Source organism: Cervus elaphus, chromosome 8 (assembly GCF_910594005.1).
Source record: "Cervus elaphus chromosome 8, mCerEla1.1, whole genome shotgun sequence".
Lineage (NCBI taxonomy): Eukaryota > Metazoa > Chordata > Mammalia > Artiodactyla > Cervidae > Cervus > Cervus elaphus.
In genome coordinates, this window is record NC_057822.1 from 1,304,137 (window position 1) to 1,328,970 (window position 24,834).

At 60.5% G+C, this 24,834-nt stretch overlaps 1 protein-coding gene across 11 annotated transcripts in view; it reads left to right on the plus strand.

Annotated features, from left to right (window-relative positions):
• The window catches only part of ARHGEF10L (Rho guanine nucleotide exchange factor 10 like), a 153,131-nt gene that overhangs the window by 125,602 nt on the left and 2,695 nt on the right, over positions 1-24,834 (plus strand). For all 11 annotated transcript variants that reach the window (XM_043908952.1, XM_043908951.1, XM_043908956.1 and 8 more), the window contains one exon: positions 17,083-17,257. In XM_043908952.1, the coding sequence (XP_043764887.1) occupies positions 17,083-17,257 (175 nt within the window). The remainder of the gene's footprint in view (positions 1-17,082; positions 17,258-24,834) is intronic.

Below are 24,834 nucleotides of genomic sequence, written 5' to 3' on the forward strand. Positions count from 1 at the left end.
AACCAGAGGGTTTGGGTGTGCAGGTGCCATCAGGTTTTGAGAAGCGTCGGGGGGCTCACGGTGAAACGTGGCCTGCCCCCCCCTTTCGGGGCTGCTTGAACAGCCCTCCCCCCCATAGGCTTGCACCGTGGCACCGGGGACCTTTGGCCTCCCTGCTGGGGCAGGCCTGGCAGAGGGGGCGGGCTCTGGGAGGGGCCAGGGAGGGGCCGCCCCTCCTCTGCTTCTGGATTTCCTGGTCCTCCTTCTCCCTGGCAGATGGGTGGGGATGGGGGGCCCTGACTGGCTGCAGCCCCAGACCCCCTTCCCAGCCCTGCCCCGTCACTGCCTTCCGGGGCCTCTCACCTCAGCCTTCTGGGAGGAAGCTGACCGGGGGAGCTGGCTCCCTGGGCGCTCAGGGTCACTGATGGGCTTGGGTCTCAAGGCGTTTGGGCGGAAGAAGGATGAGTACCCCCTGCAGCCCCCCCAAGCAGACCCCTGCTGTCCCCATGCCACGCCCAGTGTCTTCCCGGGTTTTTCCTGGGCCTGGGGAAATGGCAGCCCCCTCCAGCGTTCTTGCCTGGAGAATCCCAGGGACGGGGGAGCCTGGTGGGTTGCCATCTATGGGGTCGCACAGAGTCGGACACGACTGAAGCGACTTAGCAGCAGCAGCAGCAGGGGCCCAGCTTAGGGCCTTGGTGGATGGGCCTCGTTAGTGTTGTGACTGCCTAACTTGCATCCTTCCCGCCAGATGTGTGATTTCTTCGGGAAGTCAAGCCGCTCCTTTGGAGTCGCTGGTGTGGGTGGGGTGGGGTGTGTGTCCGCATCGCGGGTCTGCCATCCCCTCGCTTCGTTGGCTGGGAGGCCCCCTTCTGCCGACAGCTGTCCCAGGAGCTTGAGACAGATGGACCAAGGGAAGGACAGGGCCCAGGCGTGACCCTGCCTGCCCTCCCCCGATCCCACTCCTCGCCAGCGGCCGCACCGTCCTGCCCAGCCCTCAGCTCAGCTCCGGGAACCCTGCGGTCCCCAGGGCGGAGGGGCCACACGCTCCAGCGCGAGGCTGCGATGATTTAAGATGAGCTTGGACCCCCCGCTCTTAAGAAGGGCTCAGTGTGGCCCTTGTCCTGCTCTGCATGCACGGGGGCATCGGGTGGGCCCTGGGTGGGGGGAGGCGGGATGGAGGAAGGGGCGGCTGAGGAGGCCCCACGGCAGGGCGAGAGGGAGCCTGGAAATGGAAAAGTTTGTGGGGGCGCAGGGCGGGCAGTTTGCCTTCAGCACACACCATCCTCCACACAGTAACGAGGAGACCGCCATGCATACTTAATAGAGCCTCGCTCCGCCGCTGCTCAGAGAAGAGGAGGCCGACCCACCTCCGCACTGGGCTCCGGGACGGCCGTCTGGCTGCTGCTAGAGACCGCCGGACCCAGCCGGGGGCTCCGTGCGCCCGGCCGGAGGACTGGCCTCTGGGCTGGCCTGCTGTCCAGGCTGCCCCGGTCCCCAGGGCTCAGGCACGTCCTCACCGCGGGGCACGCCTCCGCCTAGAAGGGCGTTGTGCCAGACCCTTCCCCAGGACCAGGAGCCCCGTGGGGGCTGGAGATCTTCCACGCCAGGGGGCCTGGGAGGGTCCTGGCGGTCCTGGGTGTGGTTGCCCATCTCTGGCCCGAATGAGGACTTGGGGGGTTCATTTAGAGATTTTGTCAACACTGAGGCACTTTCTGCAATTTCTCCACCACCAGGAAGTAAAATAATAACCAACACACACTGAGTGCTTAGCATGGACCCGGCCTGGGGTTAAGCGTTTTACGTGTCTTAGCCCACTTAATCCTCAAACCACCCTGTGAGCTGGGTACTTTTATTGTTCGTAATTTACTGGTAAGTGAACAGAGGCCCAGAGAGGTTCAGTGATCGCCCAAAGTCACACAGCCAGAAGGATGCGGAGGTGGGATGGGAGCCCGGGCGTCCGCCTCTGAGTCTGCTCTGAAGCCCCGGGTCGGCCGCTGGGGGCAGAGGGGCGGTCTCCCTGGGCCACACTGTCCGCCACAGTCTCTATCGCATGTAAGTTTCGGGCAGTGTCATCTGTTTAAGTGCCGTGTTCGCCAAAAAGTTTATTTCGGTCTTTCTGTAACCTCTTACTACTTTTTCCACCAACACATCTTCTGGGCCGAGGATGGACCTGCTCGTTTCCCAGCGTCTGTCTGGCTCCCGTAGCAGGCGCCCTGAGCCAACAGTCACGGAGGATGGGTAGGAGGGGTCCTGATTGGCAGGGCTTCGTGCAGAGAGAGGGCTGGAGGGGTGGACTGGAGTGAGACCTCGTCTCAGCTCTTCAGGAGCTCGGAGCAGGCCCAGGATGGTCAACGCTGGCCCAGGGAGGGAAGAACCGTGGGGGGCAGGCCCAGGCCCTGTGGGGGCCCAGGGGAGGAGAGAGGGCTTCCAGACCAGGGAGGAGGGGCGGGAGCAGGGGAGGTCTGGGCGGGGCAGGTGAGCGGGCCTGATGGAGACAGTGGTGGGGGGGGCTTGGGGGTGGGGAGGGGGGGCCACTGGCTCAGGCAGGCCCGGCTGTGTGGGTGGGGGGCTCCCGGGAGCGGCCCTGGGCTGCCGCCCCCATTAGGCCCGCTGGCCTCCGCGGCCGCCCTGACCCTGCAGAGCTGGTGACCGTGCGTGGGGCCCGCCCGTCTCTGGGCTCTCTGCTCGCCCCCCAACTGCTTGTTCAGCCCCTTGATCCCCGCGGAGGCCTCGGTGAGGCCTGTTAAATAATAATGTAGCTCACCAGGGCCTGTGTCAACACCGCATCCTCCGTGTTCATTATCTCGATTGCCACCTTCAAAGTCTAATCCAGTCGTCTGGAGTTCATTTTAACTGATCGCTGGAGGGGAAGCGGGCTGTGGGATGACTGTTGCATCTTAATTAAAAAAAAAAAAAAAGAATGGGGACAGGAGGCCTGAAGCTTGTGGGGCGCCCTCCACCCAGCCGGCGTGGTCGGGGCAGCGGGGCAGGGCGGGGTCTCCCTCCCCAGCTCAGGGGAAGGTGGAGGTGTGATGGGCGGGGCGCCGGAGAAGGGCCTGAGCCGCGGGTGGGTTTCCTGGGTGGGTTTCCTGGGTCGGGGCTGGCAGGGCCCCTTGTGCCGAGGGGGATGCCCACTGGAGGGCGGGGGTCTCTGGCCTCCGCTCCAGGCCCAGCTGGCCCCTCTGCCGCCCTCTGAACGTGCCAGGCTCCTTCCCCTGCCAGGCCTCTGCCTGCGCTCTTGCTCTTCCCCTGCCTGGGGCAGGAACTCCGTACCCGCGGGCTGTCCCTCGGGCGGCTCCTTCCCGTCCCCCCCCGCCCCCCCCACCTCGGCTCGGCGGCCCCCTCCTCTGTCACCTCCCCCCCGATCAGGGTCTGCACACGCCAGCGGCCTCACTGTCCCCAGAGCATTGGTCACCGTCTGCAGCCGTCTCCCAGGTGGCTGTTGTCTCTCTGCACCCACCTGGCCGTGAACAGATGAAGACAGGGCGGGGCCTGGTCTTTTTTTGTTGTTTTTTTCTCGGCAGGATCTTAGTTCCCTGACCAGGGATCGAACCCATGCCCGCCGCACTGGCAGCGCAGAGTCCTAGGCACTGGGCCCCAGGGAAGTCCCATGGCCGCCCGCCTCTCAGTCAGGGCTGGGCGTTTGCGAAACCGCCCCTGACCCAGGGCGGGTCGGCAGGGCGGCTGCCCGCTGCCTTACATGTTCTTTGGGGCCAGGTGTTGAAAATCTGGGTGGGAGGAGGCTTGGGGTTCTGGGGCCAGTTGGGAAAGCGCCCTGGGAAGAGTTGGGCCTCAGAGGAAGCGGATCGGGTGGGGGAGGCCACACTGGACGCGCTGGGGAGGAGCCCTGGGCAGAGGGTCTGCAGGCGGGCAGGGCTGGGTCCCGCTCGACAGTGGCCGCCAGCGCAGGGCAGAGGGGCTCGGCAGCGGCGGCTGCGTCCCCCCCGACCTGCCCCGTGCCCGCCTTGGCGGCTCCCTCCTGGGGGCCACTGCAGCAGAACAGGCTCCCCCGGCCCTGCCCGGAACGTGCCGGAACGCAGGGCGCCTTGTGTCAGGTTGGGCCCGGGCGTGGCTCCCGCCCCGTGGGGCTCTCCCATTAGGCTCCGACCCCCCACCGCCCCCCAGAAGCCTGTCTGGACCTCCCCCTCCCGCCCTTTCACGGGCACTGGGTCACACCTCGTGACCTGCAGCCGCAGCACCGCAGCGGGCCCCTCTGCTCCGCAGCGCCTGACTTTAGGGGGACGGTTAGTGGGAGCTTAACCGGATGGAGCCCCGTGGGGCCAGCCCACATCTGGTGGGCTCCCACAGCCCCCCCCCCACGTTCCTGGGGCCGGGAGCAGGCTGACGCGTGCTCGGTGAAGGGTGTGAAGACAGCAGACGTTTCTTATCCTTTTTTTTTTTTTAACTTTTTTGGCCATGCCGTGTGGCCTGTGGGATCTTCCCCAGCTGGGGTTGAACCTGCGCCCCCTGCGTCGGAAGCACAGAGCCTGAGCCGCCGGATGCCAGGGAGCCCAGGCCGAGGGCATCTCTCTCAGGGGGGTGGGCTCCGTCTGGGGTGGATCTGAGGGTGCGGGTGGGCGGGACAGTCGGCCAGCGGAAGGCGCTTCCCCATGTGCGTGCTGCCGGCTCTCCGGCCTCCTGGGGCTCCAGCGCTGCCTGTCCGTCTGCCTCCCCGGCACCCGGGTGCTGGCTGTGGATACCAAGGCACGGCAGCAAAGAAACTTCTCCGGCTTCTTGGACCAGCACCCTCCAGACTTCCCTGCCCATCCCCACACCCACCCACCTTCCCCACCCGTGATTTTCACGTTTACTGCCCAAACTTAGTTTGCATGTATTAGCTGTTGTAAATCTATCATAACAGTGTGACGCGGCATGAATAATGCATCACTGGGCTGTAATAGTTTTCTGTCTCCTATCTTATTTATGACATGAAACGGGTGGGAATTTGCAAAAGCGAAATTCAGGCGCAGGGCTTTTTGGGTAATGGCATGCAAATCGGCTTGAGGGGCGGAAAGAGCCACTCAGCCCGCGGGCGTCCGGGGGCCTCCGAGGCCCGGACCCTGGTGTTCAGGCCCCTCAGGCTTTTGGGTCAGGGGGCCTCTTGCTCTGCGGAGTTGTCTCAGTTCCGCAGTTTTAATTTTTTTTTTAAATGTGTCTGTCATCGTTTATTGTTGTCATCCTGTTCTTTTTGCTTTAATTAAAAGTTGGCAGGTGAAACTTAAGAAATCGATTTTCTAAAGGTTGTGGGGACTTCACCGGAGGCTCCAACACTAAGAATGTCCAAAGGAGTGCAAGTGTTTTCTAGCAGCATGAAGGACTGAGGTTAGATGCTCAGAGGGACTTCCTTCCAGGCCGCTTTTGGAGGATGGAGTGTGACCCTGTGGGGGCTTCCTTCCTAGGAGGGCACCGAGGGGTCGGAAGGGGCTCCTGGCCGTGGTTGTGGCCTCTGCCCTCGGGTCTGGGGCTGTGGGGACCCACCTGGAGGATGCCGGCGGGGCTCGGGGGGCTTAGGGGCTGGGGTCTAGCTCCCCTTCTTCTCACCAAGATCTCAGGGCTTTCTTCTAACAGTCAGTCTACCCTTGTCCTGAAAGATGCAGGTTGAGGGAAGGATTTCATGGTTTAAAAACAATAGTTTGAAGTTGTTGGCCGAGGGAACAGGTTCTAGGAATCCGTGGAGGGAGAACAGGGAGACGGTGGAGGGAAGGCGGGATGGGCGGGGGTGATGGCGGGAGAAGAGACTGGGGCCTGAGGCGGGCGGGCGGGAGGGCAGTGGGGTGGACGGCAGCTCTCTGCCCTCTGAGCCCTGTCCCCCAGCATCTCTGGCTGTCAGAGGCTGTCCCCCCTCCACGTAGCTCTTCCGTGTCCACCCCTGGTCCCCCGAGGTTATTCTCCCCGCTGAGCCCTGCTGCAGAATCAGGGGAGGAGACACCATAGGAGCAGTTGTCCAATGCCCTGGGATTTGGCAAAGACTCAGCGAGCCGTGGATGGACCTGCGGGATGCCAGGCCTCGGGCTGGGCCTTAGTACAGTGGAGACTGGACGCTCGGGCAGGAGGGATCACGCGGGCAGAGGGTTGGGCTGGTGCCCGGAGTTGAGGGTGAACATGGTCGGGCATGTGATGGCCTTAGCGAGCCTGGCCGCGGGGCTGGGGGAAGCTCTGCCCAGTGGGGACTGTGAGAGGCGTTGCCTGCTGCCCCTGCCGTGGTCTCACTGGGCTTAGACGGTGGGTCGGTGTGGGTTCGGGAGCCGGGCTGGCTGGTGTGGGTTCGGGAGCCTGGCTCCACTACCGACTGCGTCAGTTTCCCCACCTCTAAAATGGGGAGAATTATAGACCCTGCCTCAGGACTCAGCATCGAGATGCACATAAGACTCCCCAGTTCTGCCTGGTGAGGAGTCAGCATGGGCAGGGAGGGTTTCAGCCTTCGTTTTGTGGTGACTGCAGAACCTCCTCAGGGTCACAGGGGGTGGTGGGCTGTGCCCTCCTCCAGGGGCTCTTCCTGACCCTAGGATGGAACCCGCATCTCCTGCACTTTCCTGCATTGCGGGCGGACTCTCTGCCCACCAAGCCGCCCGGGAAGCCCTGGTCCTCTTGCCCACCCCTTCTAGCCTGTCGGGACGCGTCCGGCTTCTCCTCGGTCATGGTCCATCCTGATCTCTCAGGTCTGAGAGATCTCCTGGTCTGAGGCGGGACCCTCCCGGGCCTCACCCCGCACAGGAGGGCAGGACCATTCCCGGGGCCTCGCCCCACACGGGAGGGCGGACGCTGCCTGGCCAAGCCCGCTCACCTTCTGTGCCGAGCCCGGGGGCCCTGGGGTCCAGGCTGTCCTGAGCCGGGGCCCGTGGGTTGAGCAGGTGCTGTGGGTGCTGAGTGCGGGCCTGTGAGGGGGGCCTGGACTAGCGCCGTGCGGTCTGGCTTGGGCAGGGCGGGCGGGAGCAATGCCATCCGTCCCTCGGAGCTGGGATCAAAGCCAGGCCTCCATGGTGGACCTTTCTGGAACACAGCTTCCTCACGCCTCACCCTGCTCCAGCCTGACCACCCCGGCCCCCTCTGCCCTGGTGGCTCCAGGCCCTCGGCTCCAGACTTCATGCCCGCTCCGGGCTCCGGTAGCCGCCCCACCCTCACGGGCTGGCCACCCCCCAACCCCGGAGCGGCTGTGGTGAGGGGGTCCCGGGGCGACAGGCAGCCCCTCCCGCTCCGCGGGGGTTGAGGCTGATGGAGACTCACCCAGAGGCTGGTCCAGGCTCTTAGTGAGGAGGAGCCCATGGAACCTTTGCGGTGGTCGTCTGATGGAGTTCCGCTCAGTCGCTCAGCCGCGTCTGCTCTTTGTGACCCCGTGGTCACCCACTGTCCCCCTTCTCAGTGTGAGGAAACTGGGGCAGCAGGTGGAGCAGCTGGGCCCCAGACCCCGAAGGCCTGGTCCTGCGCCCCTGGCCTCGCTGTGTCTCACAGGCAGGAGACAAGTGACAGACATGCTCCGGCCGCGGCAACGTCCCAGCAGAGGGGGGTCAGGCCGTGCGCTCAGCCTGCCGCCTCCAGGACGGTCGCGCCCCCTGAGTCCTGGTTTGGTCTCCCCGTCTGACCGGAGGCTCTGCGGTCCCGCCTCCCCTCGGCCTCCCCGTCCGACCGGGGGCTCTGCGGTCCCGCCTCCCCGCGGCCTCCCCGTCCGACCGGGGGCTCTGCGGTCCCGCCTCCCCGCGGCCTCCCCGGCCTCCCCGTCCGACCGGGGGCTCTGTGGTCCCGCCTCCCCGCAGGCGGCGAGGGCACCCAGGCTCAGCAGGTGTCAGCAGCACGTGCGGCGTCTTCTGCTCGGTCTTCACCTGGTCCCTGGCTCCCTCCTCCGCCCCTGCGCCGCCGCCGGCTTCTATAATTGAAGAGAACAAAAGGAAATTAAGTAGGACTAACGAGGAGCGAGGAGCGTCTGTAGCTCACGCTCTGAGACGGCCTCCAGCCAACTGCACGGGGGATTCAGTTTGCGTTACTGGATTTTGGTTTGTTTTTGTGCATCATTGTCTCGTTTGTTTTCTTGTTTTCACTGTGATTTATCGCAGATGTTGACGTTCAGTTCTGTTTATGAAGACGGAACGCTGTGTGGCGGCAGCAGGGCCACCTCCCTGCTGGTGGCTCTTCCTGCGGCCTCGCTCGGGGTGTGGCCGCGGCGGCAAAGGTGGCCTGCAGCCAGCTCCGAATGCACTTAGTGATGAAGGCACTGTCGTTGCAGGAACTTTTAACTCTGGAGGGGAGGGTTGTTTACAGACTCTTTGGAGATGTTGGCAAAAGTTATTGATCATCTTTCTAGAAAAATGTACCGAACACACCAAATTTTTGCCCAGTTAATTCAAAAATGGCTTGTTGAAGACAGGTTTGGGGCTGGCTGTCGGTCTGGGGGCAGGGATGTCGTCCATCACTCTACCCCTTGTAGGTTCCCGGGGTGGCCCTGAGCCAGGAGACCCCAGAACGTGTTGAAGTCTCTTGTGAGACAGGAGTGGCCTCATCCCCACTTTACAGATGAGGGAACTGAGACCCAGAGGCTTTAACGGACTTGCTGGTGAAAGGCAGAGGTGGAGCACGCCTTAAGCCTCCCTCCCGGCACAGCATCCCTTGGTCTTGACCAGGTAAGGTTGCAGAAGCAGAGTGTTCAGCTTTGGACGGAGCCCCCCACAGGTGTCTGTCCATGGAGGTCAGGTGTATGCTGTGGGGTCCTGTAAGTGGGGGACCCACTGTCCCATTTTGCCCAAACGAGAAGCTGGACTCCCAGTGCTTCAGCTGGGGCCTGTCTGGGCATACCGGGGGAAGTGTAGCCCTAAGTTGGAATCCTGGCTTTCCCCCCGAGTTTTCCAAATACTGCAGCTCTGTGAACGGCACTCAGCCGCAGTTTGTTTTTTCAGCAGTGAAATGTCGTAAGAACAAGACAGATAAGGGAGGCTGTTGTGTGCTAGTTGCTTTTGAGAGACTACCTCTGCCCACTCGGTGCAGCGGCTCGGAACGTGACCTCTGGTCCCAATCCCCGGCCGTCCCCTGGCTGGCGGCGTTGACCCCACAGCTTTCTGAGAGCCTCGGACCTGCCTGTTGGGAGAGGGTGGAGGGTGATGCCCTCCTCCCAGGCTGCAGGGGCACCAAGCCCCCCGAGCAGAGGCGAGTTGGGGAGCTGCTGGTGGGTGGTCTCTGGGCCCATGACCCGACCTGCCAGGCGAGGGGGGACCGGGCCCCTTCAGGCCCATGCCCTGCGGGGCAGCCGGCAGGAGGGTCTCTGGGGGCAGCCCCACGCCCCCGCCCTGCCCCTGCCCCACGGGTTGCCTGGGCTCACCCTGTCCCCTCCTGGGTTCTTTGCCTCTTCTTTGATGAAGACCTCCGGGAAGATGAAATACCCCGCGTGGCGTGGACAAGGCCTGGTATACAGTAGGCGCTCCGCGGGCAGTGGCGTTGCCGGCCTCCTGCTGTTTCCTCCGCAGCTCCCGGCCCCCAGAGGCCCCAGCCCCCTTCCCAGCTCTGCGGCGTCGTCTCAGCCCTAACCAGTTGGAGTGCTGAGCCGCTCACCCGGGGAATTTATGGAAGCAGGCACAGACGCGTCACCTGGAGGCACATAAATTGTGCAGGAGGCGGCTGGGCTGTGTCAGCCCTGTCGGGGGCGGGATGGCTCACCTGAGACCCTCCGAGCAGCGGTCTGCGGCCACCGGGAGAGGGCGAGGGGCCCGGCCCCGTGGGTGGCCGTAGGACCCCGGCTTCCTCCCCGCTGCCCGCCTGCTCCTGCCTGCAGCCCCGGGCGTGGGGTGCTCACGGCCCACCGGGTCCGTCCCGTGAACCACCCAGCACATGAGGCAGGTTCTCCCAGCTCCATGACACTCGAGAGAGGAGACCCAGCCACCCCGCCGGAGACAGCTGGAGCCGCGAGGCAGCCCCGCCCGGGCCCTCCCGTCCAGCTGCCAGCCTTCTTGTTTTTGAGTAACTCCCCCAACCCCCACACAGCTTTTATTTTTCAATTTTTATTGAAGGATAATTGCCTTACAATATCGTGCTGATTCCTGCCACACAGCAACGTGAATCAGCCTCAGCAGTCCACGCGCCCCTCCCCTGGAACCTCCCCCTCCTCCCACGCCATCCCAGCCCTCCGGGTGGTCCCAGCGCTGGCCTCAGCCCCCCTCCACACCCGCCTCCCACAGCAGACTCCCACTGGCCGTCTCGTTTGCGTGTGGGAGTGTGTGTTCCCACGTCTCAATCCGTCTCAACCTCCCCTTCCACCGCTGCATCCACAGGTCCATTCTCTGTGTCTGCGTCTCCTCTGCTGCCCTAGAAATAGTTCCATCAGTACGTTTCTAGACCCCACACGCCTGCATATACGACATTTGTCTTTCTCTCTCTGACTTACTTCACTCTGTACGGTAGGCTCCGACGCATGTACCCCGTATCATACATAAACACACACGCCGTTTGGGACTAAATCATTTAGAAGCCAGTTGCAGATGTCTTTACCCTCCACACTAAATACTTCAGCAGGGCCTTCTTACCTAACTTCAGAAGCATTGTCGTGCCCAGGAAGTTCACGTGACTCTACCGCCCAGGGACCCGTTTTCCCGGTTTGTCCCCAGAGTACCTTTCGTAGCCACTGCCCTCGCCACCTCCAGCACCGGCTGGGAATCACAGGCTGCGTCTGATGGTCGTACTCCTTTCTCTCCTTTTATTTTTAAATAACTTCATGTGTTTGTTTACTTTTGGCTGCACTGGGTTCGTTGCTGTGTGTGGGCTTTTCTCTAGCTGTGGGAGCGGGGGCTCCTCTTTGCAGCAGCACGGGCGTCTCATTGCGGCGGCGTCTCTGGTTACTGACCACGGGCTCTAGGGCGTGTGGGCTCGGTAGTCGAGGCTCACAGGCTTCGTTCCTCTGAGGCATGTGGGGCCTTCCCGAATCAAGGACGGAACCCGTGTTTCCTGCGTCGGCAGGCAGATTCTTCATTCCCGAGCCCCCAGGGAAGCCCTCGTCTCCTTTTAATCCAGGACAGCTCCCCTCCTTTTCCTGTGTGTGTGGTCTGAGAGTGACTTTTTGGAGAAATCCACGCCCGTGTCTTGTTCAAGGTCCCACCAGCTGGAGTTCCCCCACTGTTCCGTCCTGATGAGGTCGGAGCGTTTGGCCAGGTTCTCTGCAGGGAAGCAGGGCTTTCCGTGACATCGCTGGGAGGCGGGGAGGCTGTAGGCTGGTCCCATCCTTGGTCGCTTGGTTGAGGTGGGGTCTGCCAAACGTCTCTGTCCTCAAGGTACCAGCTTCCCTTTGTAACTACTGTGGGTAATTCTTGCAAAAATGGGAGAATACCCTGTTCCTCGTGAATTTTCACTGCAAACTTTTATTTAAAGAGGATTGTCCTTCACTCCCACGTAACTGCCCTCCTTGACTACCACTTCAAATGCATAGATTATTTTTAAGGCCCGCTGAGCTATCATCCAGGACCACTGTTACTATTTCTGATGCTCGAATGGTCTCCGATTCAGCCATAAGGAGCCCTTTGTGCTGGCTCCTGGCTCCTTCGGACGCTCCCCATCACTCTCTGGTCGCCCTCTTGCTTTCTGCCTCTGAAGATGCTCTGCGCTCACCTGGCATTCCCCTGCCCCAGTCACCGTTTCTGCAGGCACCCTGCTGCTTCCCTTTCACGTGGGATGGCATTTAGAAACCAAGAAGGGGTGTACGCACTGCTGGTGGGGTGTCACTGCTTCCAGACGCTTTCAGTGCACAGGGCCACGTTCATGCTGATACCTCTAATTCAAACCCAGGGTCACAGAGCGCTCCTGTCGCCTCTCACGCTACGCTTGACTCTTGCTGTTTACCTTCTCCCTCTGTGTTGCTTAGTCGAGTCTGACTCTTTGTGACCCCGTGGACTGCAGCCCGCCGGGCTCCTCTGTCCATGGGATTCTCCAGGCAGGAACACTGCAGTGGGCTGCCTTTCCTCCTTCAGGGGATCTTCCCGACCCAGGGATCGAGCCCGCGTCTCCCGCATCTCCCGCGTGGCAGGCAGATTCTTTGCTACTGCCGCCAGCTGGGCAGCTCTGCTGCTGACCCTGGCTCCTAGTGATAAAGCATGCCTCAGCCACACCACGTGATTTCAGAATCAGCGTGCCTGTCCCATCACCACCACTGCCCAGCCTACTTAGCAGAGTTCAGGGTTTCTCTGTGGATCTTCTTGTCCTTAAACAAGGACTGAGGTTGTGTATTCAGAGGGCAGAGTTCTCAACCGACTTGAATGGATTCTTTTCTATGTGGGTGTGCCGTGTTCCAATAAAACTAGATTCACCAAAACGTGTCAGGCTGGTGTAGCCCAGGGGCCACTGTGTGCGGGCTTCTGGTCCAGACTCTCATCCTAACAGAGCAGCTCCCGGTGACAGGGAGGCAGTCAGTAAATAGCCTGGCACGTAGGGGCCCCGCGGGCAGGAAGCGCTGGGCCTCCTGGGGCCCGGAGGAGGGGCATGCCTGGGCTGGTTGTGCAGGTGGGCAGGGGACCTTCTTCAGATACCAGGGGGGTAGAGGCCTCTTCGACGGTAAGGTAGCACCCCCCTTTTGGGCCCCCCTAGACTGGCCAGGAATTAGAGGAGGGGTCCAGAGGTGAGAAGGGGGAGCCATGGCCTGGAATCGGGGTGCCAGGTGGGTAGCGTTTCATCCGGCCTTGGTGGATGGCCTGGCTGCCTCCCAGGCAAGGATTTCTGAGCTCCTGTCTCCAAACACCCCATGTTTGGGAAACAAAATGAGATGCGTGCCTCTCAGCACTGAGCCCCTGCTCCCACCCAGGGTGCCACCCATCCCTGCCCCGTGTGCCCAGGAGGCCCAGCCGGCGCACCCAGACCCAGCCTCCCCCAGCAGGCTCCTGGGGAGGGGAGGGGTCCTGGGCAGGGCAGAGATGCCTGAGGAGTGAGGGGGGAGCTGGGGCTGCCGCCGCTCATGCCCATCCCTGCCCCGCCCCCGCCCTGCCTCGCCATTGGACTTGGCAGGTTTGCACGGGCCTCGGGCAAAGCCCTTTGGGCCTGGAGACAGACTTGTTACGCCTCTGGAGAAATGAGCCTGGATTTCCGCTGCTGACTTCTCTTTTAATTAGATTCCGACAGCAGCACGCAGGGCTGACTGGCTGCAGAGTCAGGGGCAGCTTTCCGTGGGCCCAGGCCTCTGCGCTTGCAGCGCAGCCTGGCGTTCTTGGAGTCGGGAAGTGCTCCTGACCTCCCTCAGCAGCCAGGCAGGCGTCTCGCAGCACGCGTGTGAGCGGGCACCCACCTTCCCGTTGGTGTCCGTGTGTTTGTACATGCGTGTGTAAGTGTGTGCGTGCCGGCTTTTGGAAAAGTCTGCAGACGAAGCCTGCCGGGGGCCCCTTCCGTCCAGCTGCCCCGTCCGTTCATCCGTCTGCTGCTCTAGGTGGCGCTGTGGGTCTGGCCGCAGGGTCTCATCTGCGATGGGGCTGCTGGTGCCTCGGCTGGCAGAGGGGGCCTCCTGTTGGAACCCTGTGCTCCGCCCGGGTCTGGGCCTTCAGGAGAGCTGAGTGTGGGCTGCTGCAGGAAGACACCCCCCCCAACCCCAAAAGGGGTTCTTTCTTTGAAGAAGAGCTCCTCTAGAGAAAGGAGCTTCTGGCCAGCGCCGCCGGGGCTGAGTGAGAGGCCAGAGACACGGACGTGCCCCTCCTTGCCCTGCACCGCATGGACGGAGCCGGCTTTTTGGAGGCTGTGGGGGGCTGGGCCTCCCCCTCCATCCCAGGGGCTCTCTGGCTGAGCCTCCAGCCCTGGGGTCTTCTCTGGGGTGGGGGAGGGGTGCTGAGGGAGGAGGAATTGAAAAGTACCCCCACAGAAGGCCCTAGTCTGAGCCCCCAGTCTGAAAAGGAGAGAGGCGCTCTCTGGCCTCGGAGCGTGCCTGGCCTGATAGTAGACCCCCTCCTCACCCCCCGGGACCCCCGCTCTGATGGACGTGACACGTTTCCACCTCAGAGGAGCTGCAGCTTCTGCCCTCAGGGACCCCATCAGGACCCTGCCCGCTGAAACCGCCTGGCCCTCCTCTTCTGCTGGGGGTCCTCTGGGACCCTGGACTTTGCTGTGACCCCAGCCTGCCGGCCTGCCGGGCCACCCCACCCGGGCTGCAGAGCCCCGCCGCTGGGGCCTGGCTCAGAAGATGCCGTCTCATTGGTCGTCTCACAGTCCTGCCCGCCGGCCCTGCGTCCTGATCGGGGCACGCACAGAGCTCACCAGCTCGGCTCCCCTGAGGCTCCCTGGCGGAGACCCCCTGCCCCAGCTTCTTTATCGCAGTCGGAAAGCTCTGGTGATCCGAGCCGGGACAGACTTGGGGCTGAGCCAGGGTTAGGGTGATGGCGGCAAAAGAAATAGAGTGCCTTTATTGCCATTTCTCACTTGCTGAGCCCATGCGAGGCCCAGAATTCCTGCCTGCTGCCACATAGCTCTCAAACTGAGCCTCTTTGCGAGGTAAACCTGATGTGATCACTTACCAGGCCCGGCCCCCTCCCTCACTTAAATAAAATCTAACTCTTTACCAGGATCCTCAGGGCTGCCTGGCGTGACCGGCCCTGACTGCCTCTCCCTCCTCTGTCTTGCCACAGTGCTCCCAACAGACCCACTAAGATGGCGAGTTCATTCCTGCCCCAGGGCCTTTGCACTTGCTGCGTCCTTTGCCCAGCGTGTTCCCTTCCCTACCCCGTATCCCAGGGCTCATTCCTTTACGTTTGACAAATGCTACTTCCTAGAGAGATTTTCCCTGGCCACCCAATCTTAATGGGCTCCCAGTATTTTTTCTGTGCAGTGGTTATCCCTATTAGGAGTAATCTTTGTTTGTCTTAACTGTGTGGGCTCCTTGGTTACCTTGTTCACCACTATATTCCCAGCATCTAGACCCATGCCTAGGGTCTCAAGAACATCTGTTGGATGAAGGAGACTGTGTTGAGAACTGGGTTTGTGCTAAACCCTCCCTCACCCGGAAGTCCCTATAACCCTAATGACAGTCTCCACCTACAAATGGGGAGACGGAGGCCCCAGCCGGGGAAGTTACTGAGGAAATGAGATTTAACAGCAGGTCTGATCCCACGCCCATGTTCTAGCCAACATCTCCTGGAGTCGTGGGCTTCCACCCAAGATCTGTTTTTTATAGAAAAAAAATGGAAAAAACAGAAAGGAGGAAAGTCACCATGTTCTGCCCTGGAATAATCCTCACTGTGCAGGCTTCACCTCCCCCGCCCCTCCCCTGGTTTTGGAGATGGCCTTTTTTGTTTCTTTTTGTAATAACTGCTATGACAGTCACGTTTTTCTGTGTTTATCACCCAGTCTCTGTAAATGATAACGTGATATTGAGTAGATGGATGGTCCACTGGGTGGATTCGCCAGAGTTACCTGACTGTCCCCAGCGGTCGGGCATCTGTCTAGTCTGCTATGCTGGGGGTTGTTGATGATTAGGTAACAACTCAGTATTGTAGCTGGATTTCAAGCATCCATCCATTTGCTCTTTGATCAAATTTTGCCGTGTGCCGAGCTCTCTGCCGGGCACGCCGAAGGGCCTGAGGCGCAGTGTCTGTCCTTGGAGTCCATGGACCAGGGTGGGAGAGAGCCGAGCGTGGCCAGAGTGGGATAGATGTCGCCAGGCTGGAAGATGGCAGGCAGAAGGCCAGTGCACGGGTGCCCGGGGTGGGCCTCGTGGAGTCTTCAGGTGCTGAAAAGCTGTTCCCAGGAGGGCAGTGGGTGATGCCCATTGCAGGCGGGCCATCGCGAGAGCAGTGATGTGCGTCTGAGCATCGTTTGGGCCCAGGCTTTGGTTGGACAGGGAAGGCGGGGTTGGGGCAGAGATGGGCCTGAAACGCTGAGCTGAGGAACTTGGACTTCCTCCTAAAGTAGATGGGAAGCTGGGTGTTTATCTCCTTGCTCTGTAAGAGTTATTTTTTTAAGATCAAAATTTTATATACACCTGTAAAAAAAATCAAACAGCATGGAAAGATTTATCTGGAAAGACCCTCCCCCGCCATCTCCCCGTCTCCTGTCCTTTCTGAAGCGTCCTATCCCATCTCCTGCTTTCTGAAACACTCTCACCTGTCCTGTTTTTAAACCATCGGGCACTTCCCTTGTGACTCTTGATTGTCTGTGCCGCTGTTTCTGGGTTTGTCAAGGTATGGACGCGCGTCGTGTCTCCCTGCAGTGACGACGAGGCTCAGGCCCACGCCGCCCGCCTCCCTCCAGCAGTTCTGTTCCGCTGTTGTCTCTGTTGCTGCTCAGTCGCTCGGTCGTGTCCAACTCTGTGACCCCATGGACGGCAGCACACCAGGCCTCCCTGTTCTTCACCAGCTCCCGGAGCTTGCTCAAACTCATGTCCATTGAGTCGGTGATGCCAGCCGACCATCTCATCCTCTGCCAGCCACTTCTCCTCCTGCCTTCAATCTTTCCCAGCATCAGGGTCTTTTCCAATGAGTCAGCTCTTTGCATCAGGTGGCCAAAGTATTGGAGTTTCAGCTTCAGTTCTTCTAATGAATATTGAGGGTTGATTTCCTTTAGGATTGACTGGTTGGATCTCCTTGCAGTCCAAGGGGCTCTCGAGAGTCTTCTCCAGCAGCACAGTAGAAAGCATCAATTCTTCTTTCTGTGGCTTCGTACCTTTAGATAACGTGTACAAGCTGCCACTCCCTCTTCCGTGGACTCGCCGCCCTGTCCTCCCCTCGTGTCAGGGTAGAGCCTGGTGTGTGCTTTCCTGTCCCTCTTTCAGGGCTATCCCATGGGTAGCTTGAGCTGGGCCACCTTAGAAGTATTGACACCCCAGGAATCAACAGTCACAACACACCAGGATCCCCCTGCCAGCTGTTAAGCATTTGCCAGCACACCGGTGCAGGGCTCCTGAGTCCCCTCCCTCTGACCCGGGTTCGGGGTGGGGTGAGCTTGGCCCGGGGCTCCTGAGTCCCCTCCCTCTGACCCGGGTTCGGGGTGGGGTGAGCTTGGCCCGGGGCTCCTGAGTCTCTTCTCTCTGTCCCGGGTTCAGAGTGGGGTGAGGTTGGCCCGGGGCTCCTGAGTCCCCTCCCTCTGGCCTGGGTTCGGGGTGGGGTGAGCTTGGCCCCCAGAGGCTCGGCCGGCCAGCCCGTCACCGACAGCCCCCCTTCTGCGCTGCAGCAAAGCTTCGAGGCGCACCAGGATGAAGCCGTGAGCGTGACCCACATGGTGAAGGCGGGCAGCGGCGTCTGGATGGCCTTCTCCTCCGGCTCCTCCATCCGCCTCTTCCACACCGAGACGCTGGAGCACCTGCAGGAGATCAACATCGCCACCAGGACCACCTTCCTGCTGCCAGGTGAGGCCCTGCTGTCCCAGGCGGGGGCTGTGGACGGGGCAGCGGACGCTGGGGAGGCGGCTTCCAAGCCGGGCCAGCTTATCTCACGAACCCTCAAGGCAGCCTTTGGTCAGCCTTGAGAACCGGGCCTCCCCGGGGAAGCAGCTGACTGAGGGTTCCGACCCAGGCCTGCCCTCCGGAAGCCCTTCTGGCCATGCCCGCGGCACAGCAGGCCGGCGCCCCTGCGGAGGCAGGCTCCAGGCCCGGGGACTTGCGCGAGCCAGGTTGCTAACTCGCCACGTTGGGCAGGTGCCTGGGCCCACCTGTACCTGCCACTCCTTAAGCCCAGTTCTGCCTCAACTCCCCTTCAAAATGAGCAAAGGGAGAGAGAGAAGGCCTCTTTCCTTAGAGGTCTCTAGAGAAAGGCAGGGGTCCCTCTGAGTGTGCCATCAGGGTCTGGGTCAGGGGAGGGCGAAGGCCCCGATGTCCTCCGCTTGGGGCCGGTGCTTCGTCCTGCAGGGCTGTTTGTGGGACCCACGGAGACAGTTACGATCTAGGCGCACCCTGCACCTTGCCCGCTGCCCAGAGGCTGCCGAGGCCTCCGGGGAATTGGCCGCAGGCCTCGCCCTTAGCGCTGATCCCTGTGAGCTGTGCTGGGAGCCAGGACCGATGCGTGCTCAGGGTCCACCGCTGCCCCCAGCCGCCTTGAGAGCAGCCCTCAGGGCCAGCGGGCCTCAGTGTGACTTGCCCCCAAGTGCACCAGACAGACTGACCTGGAGCTGGTCTGGGAGGATGCCGGCTGGGCTGGGGGCAGCAGGGGGAAGGACCCCAGGGCCAGGGAAACAGCAGGTGTGGCAGGCTGGCCCAGAGCTGATGGTGACAGGGACTCGGCAGACGGCCACTGCAGAGGCTGGGAGTGGCCTACGCTGAGCCAGGGGCCAGGATTCCTGCTTGGTGAAGCTGGGCAGAGGGCAGTGACGCCAGCCAGCACCTCAGAGGCCACAGAGGCCTCTGTTCCACCCCAGAGGCCTAGTCCCTGACCCACACAGGGGGCCCAGCAATCGCCCTGGCTCCTGCTTCCCCAGCCAGTCTCACCGGCCAGTCCTTGAGTCCAGGCTGGTGGCCGTAGCAGGGGATGGCGGCTAACAACAGCGACAGGTCACAGTGGCTGCCTTCCGCCAGGGCCCTGCAGTGAGCTGGGCGCCAAGGGCTTTACGTAATCGGGCCTCACTGTCCCCATTTTACAGATGCAGAAACTGAGGTTTGTTCGGCAGGGTAAAGTGGCTATCCCCTGGTCACATGGCCAGAGACAGGAGCGGGAGTCATGTCAGGTTGGACTCAGTGCAGAGCCTTGCTGCGTGTAACCGGGAAGAGATGGCTTCAGAGGTGACCAGGGTCCCGACTCGGCCACTGTGGGCTCACAGCAGGTCTCTCTGCCTTGCGGAGCCTCTGGTCCCTCTGTGGCGTGGGCAGTGCTTCCTGGCTCCAGGTAAATACTGTCAGGAAGACGCCTTGTTTAGGTCTGGGTCATCTGTGAGGAAAACAGACGCCTTTCTAACCTGCCCCCAGGGTGTGGGGTAAGGGCTTGGGGGACGTTTGTCATGGGCCCTCCCTCCCTCCCTCCCTTCTTTCCCTTTTTTATTTTTTAGCTTCAGTTTCATTGTCTCTCAAAGTGTTTAGCCATTATGTGAGGTAAATCTATTTTAATTACAGTAAAAGTTTCTCAGCATCACAGAAATATTTCCACATCTGTGCTGATAGCTAAATTATTTCAAGTTAGTGGAACAATGGGAAAAAATGGATAATCTTAAGGGCCTTTTTCATCGTCTCAGTAAAGCCGGGGGAGGGGGGAGAGGTGGAGCAACGTGGAGAAAGCGTCAGGTGTGTCCAGCGGCCAGGGGCGGCTCTGGGGGCTGACCTGCTGCAGGCAGAAATCCCGCGGCTCCTGCTGCAGGCTGTCACCTCCCCGTGGGTTTAAAACGCGTCTTCAAGTCCAGTGATTGGCTTGTTCTTAGCAGTTAGTTACCCTTAAAAAAGAACTTCCCTGGTGGCTCAGACCGTAAAAAATGTGCCTGCAATGCAGGAGACCCGGGTTCGATCCCGAGGTCGGGAAGATCCCTTGGAGAAGGGAATGGCAACCCACTCCAGTACTCTTGCCTGGGAAATCCCATGGACAGAGAAGCCTGACAGGCTACAGTCCATGGGGTCGCAAAGAGGCGGACACGACTGAGCGACTGACACGCTCTGAAGACACTTAAAGAAGAAAGGGCGATTGTTGCCATGAGGATGCCTGCAGAACAGTACACGGAGTCCCCGGAGGTCACGTGACCAGCCTCAGGCCACTGCTGCAGGGCCCAGAGCCAGGACCTGGGTCACAGCCGCCTCACGGGCTAACCGGGCGCCTCCCGCTTCTCCAGCTTCTGCTTCCTCGTCTGCACGACGAGGGCCTGAGATGGGAGCTGAGCTCACGGGGCCAGTGGGAGCCCAGAGTCAGACAGGCCCCGCCAGGATCCTGGCTCTGCCAGCTTCCAGCTGCGTGACCAGGCGCTGCAGCCCCGCCTCTGAGGGCAGGTGCAGGCTTCACCTGAGAGGTGAGGACAGCGCCCCAGGGTCCCCAGGAGTTACAGCCCCCGCCCTGCCGGCCAGGAGGAGCCAGCCCTGGGTGGAGGGGGCCTTCAAATCCACGCCACACTGTGTCCTGGCGGAAGAACAGAGCAGGATTCTTAAATTCTTTATTAGAGATATTTTTAAAAGGCTTTTAGGTATTTTTTTTTTTCCTTCCCCCACACCACCAAATGAAATAATTGCGTAATTACTAATGAATTTGTTCCTCCTCTAAGTGTGGATTTTTTTGAGGGCGTGTTAAAAATTCATCGCACTTCCTTCCCGGGACCCCCTCCCCCACTCGCCTCCCCGACTGGTATTAACGCAGCTTTGAACCTAAGCTCCCTCCTCCTCTTAACTAGACAGGTCATTAATAAAATGTTCTCCGAGAGCCTGAGCTTTTTAAAGTTGTGTATCTCCAGATAGATGGCTTGGGTGAGTTGAGCACTGCCGCATTAAGTCTCTGTGATAAAATATTTATCCACCATTAGACTTTTTTTTCCCCCTTTCGGACTGTTTGTGAAGTGCCTCGCTCTTTTCCTCGAGGCAAAGCGGGAGGAGGAAGGGCCCGGAACGAGGTCTGCAGATGAAGTCATTTCTCTGTTCCGGCGCCTCTTGCGGTTTCTTGCCGCCCTCCCCTCATTTGCCGGGTTTCTGTGGTCCGAGGGGCTCAGGGGAGGGAAGGGCATCAGGAAATGGTCTCTTGCTGGTCCTGAGGTCCCCGGGGCCCTGGAAAAGGAGGGGAGGCATGTAGGATGGAGACATCTGCCACTGCTTCTGCTCTTGGCTTTGATTATTTTCATGGATTTCTGGCTCTGATGGAGCTGATCTTAAAGCATTCGAGTCTAGGTCCTTTTAATAATCACATTTTCCTAATAGCCTCCACTTATTGATTGTATATTATGGGCTAAGAGCTGTGCTGAATTGTGTGTATACATATTATAGTGTGTGGGTATATATGTGTATATTTATGTACACAAAGTGTGTATTATATACATATATAAAATTTCTAATAATCATAAAATTGAGCAGGGGATGTTTGTTGAGCGATGGTGGAAAGTGGCTTATCGATTCACGCAGCTGCTAAGTGACGTCAGCGCCCACATCCTTGTTCACTTCTCTGCTTTCGTTCATTCATCCTCTCATTTAATCACAGGTCCTTTTAAAAAGCATTTGTTGAAAAAGTGTAGTTGATTTACACAATTACAGAAGTTGCAGGAGGGCAACGTGGATTCACACTTTGGAAAGGTCGTGCGCCTCCAGCAGTTGCTGTGAAAGGTTGGCTCTGTTCCGTGTGCTGGGCGGTGTATCTTTGCCGAGTATTTATTTTGTTCCCAGTGGTTTGTACCTTCTACCCCCCACCTCTCTCCTGCCCCTCCCGCCTTTGCTGTCCCCACTGGTAGCCACTAGTCTGTTCCCTGGATCTGAGTTTGCAGATCCCCTTCACGTGTCTGCCAGGAGCCAGGGCGTTTGATCAACGAGCTGGGGAGTCAATTTCGACACACAGATAGGCTGCTGCCCTCAGGAAGCTTACATCTGGGGAGGCAAACGGTAAATGAGCTGAGAGCACATTTACGGAGCTTGAGCAGAGCCACGAGGAGAAGACAAGAGGGGCGCGCGGCCCGAGCCTCCTGCACTTCCCGAGTCCCGGGGGCTGCGGCACCCGCTCTCAGACCATCCCGGGAGCCAGCCCTGGTGGTGGGGGGCCTACACTCTCCGAATTGGTGCGGGGGTGGAGAAGAGTCCCAGCTCCCCCAACCCAGACGCTGTCTGTGAAATAGCCCGACACGCCGGCTTCTTTCCCCCACTCTGGTTTGCATTTGCCCATGGAATCAACACTATGAATGTGACCTGTGGAATCTGCATCCTGTCGCCAGACTCATATATCCCACTGCCTGCCGACAGCTCCACTTGGGTGTCTAATGTGCGTCTCAGACAACATGGAGTCCGGAATTGGACGTCCCGCCAGCCTGCGCCTCTCCCATCACGGTCCGTCTGCAGCGCTGCCTTGCACCCAGCTGCTGGACACGAAAGACCTGGGGGCTGCCCTTCCTTCCTCCCCTCCTCTCCCCCCGGCCTGTCAGCAGGCCGGCCTGTCTGCAAAGTGTCGGTTCAGCATCTCCCTGTCACCAGCGCACCTCGGACGCCATCATCCCTGCCTCGCTCGTCTCTCTGCTCGCTGCACCCCACCCCATCCTCCGTCACCCGGCACCCAAAAGGCCTCTCTAAAATCACGGTGCACTGCTCCCCTGCTCAGACCCGCCAGCCGTGCCTCGTCGTGCTGAGTGAACAGTCCCTGCCCTCACCTTGGCCCGGCCGCCCTCCGACCCTCCCTCAGTCACCTCGAGGTGCCTGGTCCCCGTGCCGCGCTGGCTCTGCCCTCCACAGAGCCACTGGCTCATTCCCATCACCCGGCCTTTGCATGTGCTGTCTCCAGAGCTTCCCTTGGGTCTTGGCGGGGCTGCCTCCCCTTGTCATCTGATCTGGTCTCCTGTCTCCTGGCCCCCATCCTCCCAGGAAGCAGAGTGAGGCACGAAACCCGAGCCTCCTCCCACCTACTGTCCGCCTCGCGCCCCCTTGGAGTCCTCTGCTGGTGTCTGCACTCCTTGTGTTTCCACTTCCTCCTTCCCTCTCAGGGCTCCATTAATACGGGTGTGTGTGTGTGTGTGTGTGTGTGTGTGTGTGTGTGTGTGTGTGTGTGTGTGTGTGTGTGTGTGTGTGTGTGTGTGTGTGTGCGCGCGCGCCATTAATACGGGTGTGTGTGTGTGTTCCATTAATACGGGTGTGTGTGTGTGTGTGTGTGTTCCATTAATACGGGTGTGTGTGTATGTGTGTGAGTCGCTCAGTCATGTCTGACTCTGAGACCCCATGGACTGTAGCCCACCAGCCTCCTCTGGTCTAGGAGATTCTCCAGACAAGAATACTGGAGTGGGGAGCCATTCCCTTCTCCAGGGGGTCTTCTTGACCCAGGGATCGAATCCAGGTCTTCTGCACTGCAGGCAGACTCTTTACTGTCTAAGCCACCATGGAAGCCCCCGTTAATACGGTCGCTTCCATTACAATTGAAGTGAAGTGAAATAACAGACTCAGTCTGTCTGCCACTAGCCACGTTTCAAGTGTGAGTAGCCACATGTGACTGATGGTCACCAAACTGGGCAGAGAACATGTTCATTGTCATAGAAAGTTCCAGAATGTTTGCTCCTCAGGGGCAGCCCTGTGTGGGGGTCCCCTGCACCAGGTGCAGTGTCCCCCACAGGAGGTCCCGGGCTGTGCCGGGGCGCTGAGTGCGTCAGGTGATGCTGTGTGAACCCTGTTAGTAACCCCTCCTTCCGGGCTGACTGTGGAGCCGCACCGGTCTGCCCTGGGACCCTGCTCTGCAGAGGAAGCCCGTACACGTGCAGGTGTGGAACTCACGCAGTTTGCTCAAGAGTAGAGAGGCTGGGACTTCCCTGGAGGTCAAAAGGTTAAGACTCCGAGCTTCCAGTGCAGGGGCCGCAGGTTCAATCCCCGGTCAGGGAGCCGAGGCCCCACTTGCCATGAGGCAAGGCCAAAGAAAGAGCAGAGAGGCAGTGTGAAAGCATCAGCGTGTGAAAGTGACGGACCGAGCTCTTCTCCTCTCCCCCGCCCCGCCCCGCACTCACCAGCTGGGTGACCTCGTTGGACCTTAACATCCTCATCTGGGAAACGGGCACAGCATCCAGGCTGTGCTCACCTCTCAGCTGTTGCAAGGCTTGTATCGGGCTGGGGCAGGTGTGTGAAGCGCTTTGGAAACTGCAAGGCAGTATTTCTCACAGAGTGGCCCCGGGACCAGCAGCCTGGGGGTCCCTGGGAACCTGCGGGAAATGCGGGCTCCCCTCTAGGGTTGGCCCGTGGGTGTCGGCTCTCCTGCTGGTGCTGACGCAAGCCCAGCTTGAGAACCCCCTATTCCAAGCATCACTTCACATGTCGTGGCGTGACTTGGGATTTGAGGAGAGACTAGGTCTGTCAGTGGGCAGAAGGATCCCGGCTGGAGGTGAGACAGCCCTTTGGGAGGGCAGGCCTGGGCCCCCAGGGCCTCTCTCATGACCCGGAATTGTCAGCAATAGAGCAGCAGTGATGGTGGCTGGCACGCACCCGTGTATGCCCTGTGCCAGGCTCTGGGTTACGTGATTCGCAGCCACCGGCTCATTTACTCCTCAAGACGAGGTTGTGAAATGTCATCACTGTCGCCCTGTGCAGTGAGGGAACCCGGGCACAGAGGGGTTTTGTTTCCGGCCCTGGGACATGGAGCCAGGAGGTAGCCAAGCCGGGGTTTGGACCCAGAGCCTGCGCTTGGCACCTTGCTCTTGGCCAGGGCTGTGTGGCCAACACCGCGCCTTCCCCGGGAAGGGCACAAGGACCCACCTTCCCCCGTCACTGCTCCCCCTCAAAGGCAGAGCCAGCCCAGCGGGTGACTGGACAAGAAGTGGTCTGCAAGTCTGGACTGGCGTCAGAAACACGCTAGTTCCCGGCGTTGAGAGCCCATTCCCTCGGGGCCCGGGGACTGCAGCTGGGCCCCCACCAGAGGAAGGCCTGTGTGGGCAGCATGTCAAGCCCGGGCTGGAACCCACAGGGCCGCCAGCTCGCCCAGACCCCTGCCCACACGTCCCTTCTGCACTGTCTGCTTTACCCTCAACCCGCACCTCCCCAGGCCTCTCTCTACTCCCCAGCTGGCCGGTTATGTCCTTGGCATGGGCGGGCCTCAGCCTGCACCTCGTGCCAGGAGAGCCGGCTGCTGCATTGAGAGCCGACGTGGGCCAGCACTGTGGCGGTCCCTCATTGTATCCTCAAGGCAGCCCCGCTTTACACAGGAGGAAACTGAGGCTGGGGGGGTGGGGTGCTCAGCTGGGGGACCCAGGGCCAGACGCCAACCAGGTCAGCCTCCCAGGCCCCACTCCTCAACCCCAAGGCTGTCCAGCTTCTTGCTTGTCCCAGGAGAGCTGCCCCGAGGAGCCATTCTCTCAGCTTTGGGGCCC